The 12701-nt window shown below is 41.0% G+C and overlaps 2 protein-coding genes across 13 annotated transcripts in view; both read left to right on the top strand.

The window, feature by feature from the left end:
- Positions 1-4039, top strand: part of rbm47 (RNA binding motif protein 47) — a 33694-nt gene extending 29655 nt beyond the window's left edge. For all 12 annotated transcript variants that reach the window (XM_034858524.1, XM_034858485.1, XM_034858517.1 and 9 more), the window contains one exon: positions 737-4039. In XM_034858524.1, the coding sequence (XP_034714415.1) occupies positions 737-988 (252 nt within the window). In that variant the 3' untranslated portion in view covers positions 989-4039. The remainder of the gene's footprint in view (positions 1-736) is intronic.
- A 1998-nt stretch (positions 4040-6037) lies between these two features.
- Positions 6038-11812, top strand: si:ch211-113e8.10 (E3 ubiquitin-protein ligase ZFP91). Its single transcript, XM_034883447.1, has 12 exons — positions 6038-6972; positions 7266-7303; positions 7498-7614; positions 8045-8072; positions 9091-9201; positions 9290-9382; positions 9520-9705; positions 9858-9908; positions 10136-10214; positions 10379-10493; positions 10618-10717; positions 10834-11812. The coding sequence occupies exons 1-12, from the start codon at positions 6554-6556 to the stop codon at positions 11810-11812; spliced, it is 2316 nt and encodes a 771-aa protein (XP_034739338.1). The 5' UTR covers positions 6038-6553.
- The last annotated feature ends 889 nt before the right edge of the window (positions 11813-12701 follow it).

Below are 12701 nucleotides of genomic sequence, written 5' to 3'. Positions count from 1 at the left end.
TGCTTCTTACTAAGCTAATTCAACAAATACAAAACTTCAGTAATACACTATTTACCTGTTCAAAGATTAATTTGCTGCACATAAATGCAGCAATACACATGATGCTAAATCTGCTGAGCAAATAACAATCCTGTTACACTGTGTTGTAGCTAACACACATTGTGTAAGAACTGCAAACAATATTTCAAATTGAGACACATAAGGTTTGCAAAGCAACACCTCCGTTAATATACAGCGTTCTAAACAATAACATGGGCAGCGCGAGGCTCCGTCATTATAGTACTTAAAAAACAAGCAGCAACGTGGGCAACAATATTGAATGAACAATGTAACGTTATTATGAAGTAAAACTAACAACAGACATCAGTAATACTCACTGGTAGTTGCATGCACACACTGCAAGGAACTTAGAAACGAGTACAGCAACACTATAACATTATGTAGGCCTATAAACTGCACCGTCCACACCAGCGCTCTCTTCCAAAACTTTCCCAAAACTTTCCCAAAACTAGAACTTAGGCTTCAGAGGTCTTCTTCAACTTGCTCAAAGACCTCTTCCTTTGTCCCAACAATAGTTAGCCCACCACTTATTACATGACAAACATTACCTATTTGTACTCATTCTATTCTCACTTTTTAAGGTGAAACTCAATATTGAATAGATTCTTTCAATGAATATATACTTTGGACATCCTCTTATTCATTACAGTCCTACTTTTTCTCCTGCATTCCCCAGGGCCGTCCTATCACTCCTGTCTATGCCATGGCCCACAATGTACAGCGCATCCAAGCAGCCGGTGGCCTGTATGGAGCTGGATACGTCCCCATCACAAACTACGCTGCCAACACAGCAGCTCTGGCCGCGCTGCAGAAGAATGCAGCTGTGGCGGCTGCAGCATATGGGGGATACACAGGCTACGCAATGCCACAGGCCTTCCCCGCCACAGCCTTCCAGCTGCCTATCCACGACATCTACCAGACATATTGATTATGAGGGTCAGACCACAACAAAGTTACCCTGCCTGTGACTGAACCACCACCACAATGTCTGTCCCATCACTTGAACTTGTGAATATCCAAAAGCTCTAAAGGAATGTCTTTTGAAGCAAATATTTAGAAAACAGACAGAGAAACAATGACATCTCACTCATATCTGTCCAATGCATTCTGGCCTGATCTGTCCAATGTACTGGCCTCAGTATATCCTGGACCCAAGGCAACCATATGACAGGCTTAATTATGCAGCGTCACTGTTTTATAAAACACATAGAGGACATTCCACTTACTGAGGAAACCTGTCAGTATGTGTTGATCGTCCCCCAACAATAAGCATTAACTCACAATGACAACCATCTCTCTGTCTTGCTCTTTGTCTTTGTGTCTCTGACCCCCACCACCTTGTTGCTATGGCAACAGAAACACTGAAGGTACATTTAAGTATTTATAAAGAGAAGATGCATATTTAAGGTTTTTATTCTCTCTAGGTTTCTCTTATTAATGGAGTGAAATTGGTTCTCTGAGGCAGGAAAGAAACACCATTACATTGTCTATTTTTTTTTTGACTGTAAAAAAGTGAGCGTAAGAAAGAAAAGTTAATTGAAACAAAGTAAAAGAACAACAGGAACTACTTAAAAGAGAGGATACCACTGAATACAACTGTTTTGGACATACCAATGTTTTGTTTTCATTAATATATGGTAGCCTGATAAGTCTACAGTCTGTAGGTGATGCTATCCGTCCATGCTGGTTGAATGTGTAAGCTTCAAACATGCCTGTTTGATACTTTTAGGGTTTTTAAGATTTGTTTGTTTTGGATGTTTTTAAATGAAGGTTTCTAAGTGTTGTGTTCATTTGCTTAGTTTGCTTGTTTTTATGTCTACTTGTTTTTTATGTTTTATGGAAACATATATCTTGGTTTGTTGGAAAAAAAAGAAGTTGCCAGCTAAATAATATTATTTTGGCAGATTCATTGGGGGAACAAATACTGGAGAAAGAAAACTGGAAAGCTTTTTAAACATGATTTATCAATAAGCCTGATAGACAGCGACACCATGTACATTCCCATCCTCATAAAACTGTGCTGACAGGGGACTCAGACTGAACAGATGTTTATTGTTTTTTTCTCTCTATTCCTCATATATCTTTATTAATATGTTTTTGAATTGTTTGACTCTTGAAAGTTGAACAACTATGGACAGAAATGACAGACATGTTTCTATGTGGAATGCAACACTCTGCCACCTTAAGAGCTCCTGCATTTTCCAATGCCTACAAAATATAAATGTAAGGCTACATACACTCCAAAACTTTTAGATAAGAAACATTCTCTGTGCCTGACTACAGTGCCTTAAATCTGCATACTGGACTGGAGTTTTCTCCATTCATATTTACAATAATTTGTGGTATTACTTTGTTGTGGTGAAACAAGTAGGTTTCAGTCTCTGTAGTCAGATCTAACAAGGCTACCTCTTTCTTGTAGTCTCTTCTCTTAATGCTTCTGCAGCAATACTCCGTACGTCTGTCTCCTCTTTAATTCTTGTCCTCCAAACTGTGCTTGACTGAGGTGCACTTAAACATATTTATAAAAGGCAAGATATTGCAACTTTCAGATGAAGAGACATTAAATACTGAGCATTAGTGTGAACTGGGCTAGTTTGGAGTTTCTCAATTATTGTATGTTTGACAGAGCTTTTCCCTGCGGATAAAGCATAAAAATGTCCCTCATGAATGTTTAGCAGACACTTTTTAAACTCTGCTGTGTGTTGAAAATAAGTGTAATATTTTACTGGGAATAACTAGAGCAATACCTCATGTTGAAATATACAAGTAGCCATGCATGTAGCCTATGTATGTGCTACAACACACAGACATAATGAATGCAAGCAGATGCTGATCATGAAGTCACACTCCAAAATCTTTGTATAAGACCATGCAAAACATTTGTACGCTGGCTTGTATTTGTTGACCAGTTTTGGTAGTTGTTTTTATTCACTATGTTAAAAGAGAATATCTTATTTGCTAATTTTCCATAATTTCCTCAAATTTATGACTACATTTTACACACAAAACAACAGAATGAGTTTGACTTTGGGGATGGTCTGGATCATGACTTTTTATGTCTAAGACATTAAACAAAATGATTGATTATCCACAGCAAACAGGACATATTTTTCTCATCTCACTCCATCATAGCTACATTGTGCTTCTTCTCTCTCCTCTTAAACTGGATTTGTTGCAGAAAGCAAACTGCTGATAACTGCTTTTATTATTTTCTTTTATGGCGACAATGAGTCAGGATATATTTAATATATGCATTACGTGTTATGTCTATGAAGTGAGAAGAAAATGTATAATATATTCTAAAACAAATTTCTTTTCTTTATATACACTTTGTTTAAGGATTAAAAATTAAGAGTAACAGAAGTAGAGGAAAACCTTTTTTTTCGCCAAAGTGTCCAATAGTTTTTAAAACATTCAAGTTATTGTGTTTTTGTCATGTGTAATATTCTGTATGCTATTTTGTACTGGTTTTGGTGTTATGAGTGGGACCACAAAGGCCTTCTGATTTTAACTAAGAACTAGAACACTGGTCCATTGCAGTGTTACTCCAATGGTGTTAATCCATCAGCACTTTGAGCTGTTGGTGTTGCAACTTTGCATGTCAGTTTTAGATAAACTGTTAAAAGTCTGATGATGTTTTAACAGCCATCCAAATGTCATCTGTCAAACGGCAGAGAACTGTGTCCTTCTGGTTCTGCCACCCACTCAAAACGCCTGCTTTACTTTCTATTGCCTGCATTTCACCCACACTACGGCATCCTTGTGTCAGTGGTGTGGACCTGCATATGCCTAGTTTAACATAGGTGTTACCATTTAAATTCTCCTTAGTGTGTGCCTTAATGCCAATATGTGGCTTTTGCTATGCCTTTGTAGATCTATCAAACTGTTTGCTATCTGAATGTTTGGTTAAAAAAAAAACGTGTTCTGTATTGTTATATTTATAGTGATAAAGTAGATAAATAAAGCATTTCCAAAAGGATACAATACTGTCATTCATTTTGTTTGTCTATATATACCCCTTTGTTTAAGCACACAGAAACTGACTAATCATGTCAGCTAGCTTCAGTTTTAGGAACTGTATAACTAGAAAGTGTGAAAAGGGTCAAAAGTTTCTTGAATGGTCCAGAGGCAGAGGACTTTGACTCCGACCTCTGTGAATGGAAACCCATGCCTGACCTGCTACATCAGCTACTATTAAGCAATGTGTCACGGTGGAGAGAGGAGAGAGAAAGCAAAGTGTTTGGAGAATGTTTCATAAACTTCTCTGTGGCAGGTCAACTTTACTCTAGAAACATGTTGTACCCAAGCAAGTAGCTCAGGGAGGCTTTCATGAACATTAGTAGCATTCATCATGCAGTACAGTGTGTACAGGAGTGCAATCAGAGGTACATGGAGTACTTTTCAACGAACCGCTTGACCATTAAAGGTGCACTAAGCAATGTTGGGTGATGTTACTTCTTGTTGATGTTTTAAGTATTTTCAAACAAAACGAGACTAGCTTGCCCCTTCCTCCTCCTCATCCCGTCCCCTCCCTTCTGTGCTTCCGCACACTAACCCCCCAACCCAAAATCCTTCTTGTTGGTCATTGGCTGGAACGCTGGAACACTGTTTGTGTATGCTTCGTGGTGCAGTTTGTTGTTGTTGCCGTTTTTAGACCCTGGGCTGTCTACAGAGACCGATTTGTTTTTACAGTGTGTTCTGGGGACAGGCAGCTCACGGATAGTGAAGAGATGTTTGCTGTATGTGACAGCAAATGCTGTAGCCTAAAACATGCGTGCCATCGCTTAGAGCACCTTTACATTGTGGTAAAAATCATGTTCATTGCACACAAACTGTCTTCTTAGTGCATGCAGCAGCTTCTCTGCTGATGTTGTGTAGCCTACATTAAATACATCCAATGAACACCCTGTTAGTTTACACAATAAACATTAGCTATTTACCGTTTATGACTTTGCGATTTACCATTAACTACTTGATCAAACATGCATGTGATTAGGGAATCATCAGAGATTAGTAAAATGCTTAATGTTGGGCAAATCCCTAAGTGGTAATAAAATATATTTCGAGAAGCAGCATATTCATTGTGTATTTCCCTCAGTTATAATGGCACATGGTCCCTCTCTACATGATCAGAACATTTAATAATAAGAACTTTTGGTATTGGTATTAATATTGGTATTTCTGACCCTGGTATTTTATGGTATTGGATTAAAACCTAATTGTAGGGTTTTGCTCATCCCCGTCCACAATCCCATGTCCTGGTTTGTATCTACACAGCTGGGTGTTCGTGATCAGTGTATAGTTAATAAAAAACTGTACAGACAAGATGCAAGAGTTTATTTCCCAGGAATATTATCTCCAACATACTGCCTTAATAAACACATTAACACCACACCTACTTTATCGAACTGAATGTTGACAAGAGAAGGATTTATGCTGTCAGTGTGGCGTTGTAGCCTACTTGTAAGACAATAGTGCCATCTGGTGGTAAATGCACCACATCAGAATGTTCAGCTCTGACCAGTGCGTTTTTTACTGGCAGCCATGTTGGTTTCACAGTCATTAATGCAGAATATTGTAGGAAAAAAACAAATTTTAGTCTTTCTTGTGGTCAAAATATGAACACATGCAAGAAGATGATTCAGTCTGAATGTTGATTAAAATAATGGCATGTATGTATGCACAGAACACAAAAATATTGTGGGCAAGGGAATAAAATACACTGATAATAGTATTTTCACCTGTCAATGTCAATGTTGGTCAATGTGTGTGGCAGGGAAAGTATTCTGCATGAATAACACATGCACATAATTACATTCATGCTGTATTATTTATTATAAGAAATCCGTTGCTAATTCTATTCAGGATCTTTTATCTCTATTTTGTATGATGCAGGGATAAAATCATGACAAAAATATATAAATACCCTTAAAACAAAGCTGATCTAACTTGCACTATAGTTCCCATGATGCCCCGGCAGCCATCCGCGTGTGCGATACTTTTGCACGCCTGCTGCTGTCAGTCTTTGTAGATTTATAGATAATGCATCTAGGCCGACTCATCTGCAAAATGCACACAGGGAAATCCAGATGATTTTTACAGCTGCTAAAATGCGTTACCGCTCCTGAACGTAACCCCAGTTTACATTTGGCTTAAAGGAGACGCAACAAAGCGCACAAAATGGTTGTGCTCCAGGCCCGGGCGAATAAGTAGGTTTACTATAGCTTTAAGAACGCGAAATAGTGTCTGCTTCTTTAAAATTATATCGGTTTATTGCAGAATAGATAATTAAGAAAAGTTTTCAATTTCTATTTAGTAAATATATGCATTTAATTCGCGACGAATCCAGCGCATTCACAGAAAATGCCCCACTGTTGGATAAAGGCCGCTTGCAATCAAAACGTCTTTAAACCAGATGTCCGTTTTTCCTCAAATTGCTAAACCTATTTTAATTTAAGCTGAATTTGAAGTAGGCTGAAGTGTCCTCACGGTGATGGAACCGGTTGACGACCGAACCGGGGGTGTAAATAAAGGTAAAGAGCCGGCGGAGGACAAGGCCGCAGAAGAAACCCCAACCACCAGTACAACCGTTACCCCGCGGAGGGGACTCAGAGAGCGGGGAGCGTGCCGCCCGAGAACCAGCGTCTCTGCTTCAATACAAGACGTTAACGGAGCAACGTCGAGCCCGCAGAGCTCAGGGCGAGTTTTAAGAGACAGGTCAACGAGGGCAGTACCGGCCTGGTTAAAGGACACCAAGAGCGACGAAGAGGACGTAGGAGACGAACCGAGTCCAGACACCGGAGCGACAAAGCGGAGGAAAGTTTCCAACTCGAGACGGAAGAAAATTTCGGAATCTGCGGGTTCGGCTGAGACTGGAGGGGGGGTCGCAGGTGAAAGCCTTCAAGTCACAGAGTATGTTTTTAATCATACAGTCATACCTAACAGACAACTACATTTGTTTATATGGAGCCAGTCTAGACTTAAAACGTGTGTGTTTATGTCGGTGGGTTCAGTTCCTGTCAAAAGCACGCCTTCGGCATAGCTCATCCCCTTTCTGCAGCTCTGCATGAAGAAGGGTGGAGTAAACTTACCTGGCTGAATTACAAATGATCACATTTGTATTCAATTGCTCAAACTTTGAAATGCATTTTTGTATTAGATATATAATGATGTCAGACCTCAGTGTTTATTTCCCCTATCTGCAGCTCAGAGGACCCCAAGAAACCTGCAACAGATGCTCAAGGTAATCAGAAAAATGTTGGGGAAAAAACTTTAATATGTCTCTTGCTAAATCTACATTTAAAATTTAAATCTAATTCTATATATGTGCAAGTTGATTTCACATAGAGCTAGCTTGTGTGTGGTAGTGTCTGCACATGCCTGTACACAAATGTCATACATTATGTTTGATGGCATGCTTCTGCTCCGTCCCTTTAGCTCTACCCTCCAGACGCCCCCCAGCTCAGACTCGTGCCAAGCCCCTGTCTGGCAGGGCTGTCCGCGGCTCTGCCAAGCCTGTGTGTAAGACCGAACCTGGAATGGAGAATCCAGCTGGTGAGCAACCTGTTGATGGTGAACTACAATGGTTTATCGTGTGTGCTTATAATTCTCAAATCAAATCCTACAGGTGCAGGAGCACTGAAGTGTCATGCTCATTAATAGTTTTCAGGATGTTATTTATTCTATAGGAAACCATCAGTGACACCCTATTTAGTAGATGAGGGAGGGTTGGGATTATGAATGTTCTGTGTAATTAATGGGATCTGTTCTGCCCCTTTTGAGTTAAAAATCTGGGTGCAATCCTTTCTTGGCCCCTACCTTTAACTTCCAAAAATTCAGTAGACTGCAGTATGCTTTCATCCTTTTCCCATTTTGCATCATACATGTGTACGTTTATCTAAAATTGAAGGTTGAAGTGGCAAAAAGTATTTTTGTTGCTTTTCTTAAACTCGTCTTCTGTTTTATTTCTCCGTTTGTCACACAGCAGTGGAAGGAGAGATACAAAATGATATGTGAGTATATTTTGTTCCCGTTGGGTAAACATTATATGAACATTGTTAACAACACACATTCGGGACTGTTTGTTTTTTATTTAAGGGTCTACTGGAGGAGTCAAAATAGACTTCACCCTCCCTTTGTCAGCAATACATTTTTTTTACGACCCTCCAAAATGATTGGGGAGTAGAGGCATGACCCTCCCCAACAATATATTGATTCCTTCTGTTCTGATTTGCACTTGGCAAAGATGTACATGACTAACCTCTGCTTTCCCATTTTACATACACACTCCACTAAGATGGTGGCCGTATATTATTGTTGTGGAAACACCATAAGCATGCACACTTCCTGTATTATTGCATTACTTCAAATACTGAGTTATTCCTTTAGTAAACTTTTTATTCACATGAACTAAAACATTGAGACCATTCAACACAGCGCACTGGGTAACAACAAATTCCACAGCTGAACTGGTTCTAGCTGCCAAAGCGGAACATTGTCCCAAACCCGTTGTCCAATATAATCCACTGCTTGCCTGTTTGTCTATATATTGAAACTGGCATCCTATATTTGGTATTCAGTATGCAGTATCCCGGAGCCATTGTTTTTCAATTATTTGTCTCTTGTAAAATGACGCAAACTGTTTGAAGACAAAATCCATATGCAAGAAACCACATGGCTTGTCTTCATACAGTACCAGCATCTCCTCCAACGCTCTCTGGACTCCTCGTAATGTTGGAGCGTCAATACAAAAATTCTATTTCCTTTAATGTTCCCTCACCCAACAGGGTCTGGTCTTAGGCTTTTGAGCTTCCAGCTAGCGGTCTGCATTTTCGTCCTCAGCTCGTTGTGAATCTGTGTGCATTCCCAATAGCTTAAAAAGCTCATTGTTCACAACAGGCCTACCTCTGATCTTGGGGGAAGGGTCAGGTGTGATGCATCCCATAAACACCAAACGGTGCCTTAGTGTGTGACTAAGTGATAGTAGTGATCTGTTTTGATGGCTGCTGTGTTTCACACTTATGTCTTTAGTAAAAAGAAAGTGGAGGAAAGCGAGGATGTTGCTGACCCACTATTCGGTGATGAAGACCCTCCATTTCGGGATGACCCAAACGATCTCAGCTACCAGCCACAGAGTCAGAGGTACACTTTTCTTAAGCGCATTCACATGACCCTGTACAGACAGAAAGTGGGGAATTCTGTTTTAAGTGATTTGTTGTTTTGCTTTCAGTGGTGCAGAGGAAGAAGAGGGTCTGAGCAGTGATGAAGACCTTCCTTTTACAGATGACCTAAATGACCAGAGCTACGATCCAAAGGCTGAACGGTGTGTCTGTGTGTCTGTGTGTCTGTGTGTCTGTGTGTCTGTGTGTCTGTGTGTGTGTGTGTGTGTGTGTGTGTCGAAGTTAGACATATGCACTATATTTTTTGTTCAGTAACTGAACATTTCTCCTTTTGTCTTAGGGATGCCCCTAAACCTAAGCGCAAAGCTCCTCCTAGACAGAAGGAGAAGAAAGAGAAAGAAAAGACACCTAAAAAAGAGAAAGAGGTAGCTGATATAAAAATCGAAGGTTTGGACAACTTGGAGAGTTTGGAAGAAGAAGTTAAGCTTGAGGAAGAAATGGTGGAGGACCCAGATGGACCCAGGAAGTAAGCACAGTACCAGGCGATGTATTTCAAGTTATCAATAGGAAAGATTCACATTGCTGTGTGTCTAACTAGCTACTGTTGCATGTTGAATCTGACTGTAACGTTTGTCTGTATGGTTACAAAGCAAATTTAAATTTTTCCTTCTGTGTTAGGAGAGGCCGGCGGAAAAAAGACGATAAAACCCCACGGCTGCCAAAGAGAAGGTGAGGTTGATGTCTGTTTTAGGGCATCATAACTATTACTTTATAATAGGATTTAAGTGAATCAACCTGTAATTTCACTCAGAAATAAAGCATATGGCAGTGATTAATGTTTGACACGGTGAACAACGACTTTGGATATATGTGAGATATCCACAAGGAGTTGAGATTAATTTAATTAGTGGTTTCAGCATTGTGACATTGCAATGACATGTGCTTCCCCTACACAGGAAGAAGCCCCCAGTGCAGTATGTGCGCTGTGAAATGGAGGGATGCGGGACAGTCCTGGCCCATCCTCGCTACCTACAGGTCTGTCGCATCCTATTTACATCTGTCACTCTAAGCTATGAATCGTTCAAGTGTAACTGTAAAATGTTTGATTTTCAAACACATGCCGTTTTCAGTCTGCTAACCCCTGCATCCTCCTGTTAGTGATGCTCTGTTTGTACATGTTTTTTCTTTCTGCACACCAGCACCATATAAAGTACCAGCACTTGCTCAAGAAGAAATACGTGTGTCCTCACCCTTCTTGTGGAAGGCTTTTCCGACTACAGAAGCAGCTGCTGCGTCACGCAAAACACCACACAGGTACACCTACAATGTACTGTACATGGATACAGAAAACATGCATTGGGTTCGATCTGTGTCTGAACACTTCTTGTTATAATTGATAAGAGAACACATCTATATTTTGAGTGTTTTGTCATTGTAGACCAGAGGGACTACATCTGTGAGTTCTGTGCTCGTGCCTTCAAGAGCTCCCACAACCTGGCTGTGCACCGCATGATTCATACCGGAGAGAAGCCCCTGCAGTTAGTACTTCTCATTTACAGTTTTTGCTTGTTTGCTTTCTTCGTTCTTTACTCTCCTCTTAAAATGTCCAAGATTACTTGAATACATGCATTGTCTTTCAATTTCCCCCCCATAGGTGTGAAATCTGTGGGTTCACATGTCGTCAGAAGGCGTCTCTCAACTGGCACATGAAGAAGCATGATGCAGATGCCACTTATCAGTTTGCCTGCTCCATTTGTGGCAAGAAGTTTGAGAAGAAGGACTGTGTGGTGGCTCATAAGGCTAAAAGTCACCCCGAGGTGCTCATCGCTGAGGCTCTGGCAGCCAATGCTGGCGCCCTCATCACAAGCCCTGCCTCCCTGCTGGAGCTTCAAGGAAACCCCATGCAAGCAGAGGTCACTAGCTTGGACATGAGCCAAATAGGGCAGGGTGGGCAGATGGACCAGTTGAGCAATGAAGGGCAAGTGGCTCAGGTGTCACAGATGGGTCATGTGACCCAACAAGTGAGTCATCAGGTGGTTTTACTGGGACAAGACCAGAGCCTCCATACCATGCAAGTACCAGTGACAATTGCCTTGTCCCCTATTGACCCCCCTTCGCCAGCTGACAACCAGCAGCAGACTCATCTCCAGCTCCAGATGCCCGTCCAGTTTGTGCAGGCTGCTCAGCAGCCCCAAATCCAGCAACTGACCCTCCACTCCAGCTCAGTGCTGACCCAGCATCAACCCCAGCTTCACCCGCTTCAGTCATACTCCTCCCAGCAGCAGAGCCAGGGGCAGACACAAATTCTTCAAATGACCTTCCAGTCGGTCAGCCAGTCTCAGACCCCCATTCAGCAGATCCCCATTCTGGCCACCTCTCAGCAGCTTCAGACCCTGCACACAGCTGCCCTGAGCTCTCCTCTCCTGTCCCCGTCCCAGCCCCGGAACCCAGCCTCCACTAATGGGGACAGCCTTATTCTGGACAATCCGGTGCTCTCGTCTTCCTCTCCGCCATCCAGCTCCCTTGTGCATACAGAAGTTATGGGGGAGGATGGTGTGGTCTGGGAGCAGACAGAACACGGGGAAGTTTACTCAGACAGCACTGAGAGACATGGGGAGCAGACTCTCATGTAAAACAAAGAGTGCATACAAAACAGAAGAAAGAGGCAGATTGCCATCTGTGACCTAATGTACTGTATTGCAATGTTTGAGCTAAATGTAGGAGCACCAGTATATTATGTACTGTCCACTCATAGTCATATTTGGTAGCTTTTTAAAATATCTGTATCAGGGAAAGATATGTGTCTGTATGTGTAAGTTGTTTCCTTTGTACATATGTCCTGTAACTAGCCTTTTATGTGAGTCTGTGTAATGATGCTGAGGTTATGTTGCAATGCTGTTGCTATTATGCAATATTATAGCATACCTCCTAGTAATATATAGTGCGTGCACACACACTTAGTGTATGGCGTCAAGATTCCTATTGGAATCAATTATGAATTAACACAAAACATGTATTAGAATGCTATACATGGACCCTAATGTGTGGGGTGAGTAATTTCTCTTATAATAAATAGGCAGCTATTTTTTCAGTTAGTGTCCAGATCTACTGTAAAGCCTTTATTTGGCGAGGTTATAAGAAAATATAATAGAAAACAGTCAAACAGAAATATTTCAAAACCTAAAAGGAGTAGACAACAAATGTTTTTCAGTCTTATAAAGGTATGCCTATTTTAACTATTTTGGCAGTGTCCTTTTAACATGTTTCACTGACCGCTTTTAGCTGTGCAGCTGTTTGTTGGCTGGTGGTAGACATTGAAGGAAAATGTACCTACATAATTTAGGTACTACTCACTAAAGTCCTTGGTCATTATAGGCAGCCAAACTGTGACCTTGGATACTGTAAATCCCACACTAACCCTTAATAGCAAGCATAGTCATTGATTCCCTTAGACTATTACTCAACATTGTGCATATTGGCTTACTGATAGTCGAAATGGAACAAACCTATCTGCTATGTCAC

Source organism: Etheostoma cragini, chromosome 2 (assembly GCF_013103735.1).
Source record: "Etheostoma cragini isolate CJK2018 chromosome 2, CSU_Ecrag_1.0, whole genome shotgun sequence".
Taxonomy (NCBI): domain Eukaryota; kingdom Metazoa; phylum Chordata; class Actinopteri; order Perciformes; family Percidae; genus Etheostoma; species Etheostoma cragini.
The sequence above is the reverse complement of the archived record's forward strand: the minus strand, read 5'-3'. Positions and strand labels throughout refer to the sequence as shown.

What these genes read in the sequence shown, in the direction of transcription:
- si:ch211-113e8.10 (XM_034883447.1), top strand. Translation starts at nt 6,554, where the DNA reads ATGGAACCGGTTGACGACCGAACCGGGGGTGTAAATAAAGGTAAAGAG. An exon ending in ACCTGCAACAGATGCTCAAG is followed by an intron (nt 7,304 to 7,497) that starts GTAATCAGAAAA and finishes CCGTCCCTTTAG; the next exon opens with CTCTACCCTCCAGACGCCCC. An exon ending in CCACGGCTGCCAAAGAGAAG is followed by an intron (nt 9,909 to 10,135) that starts GTGAGGTTGATG and finishes TCCCCTACACAG; the next exon opens with GAAGAAGCCCCCAGTGCAGT.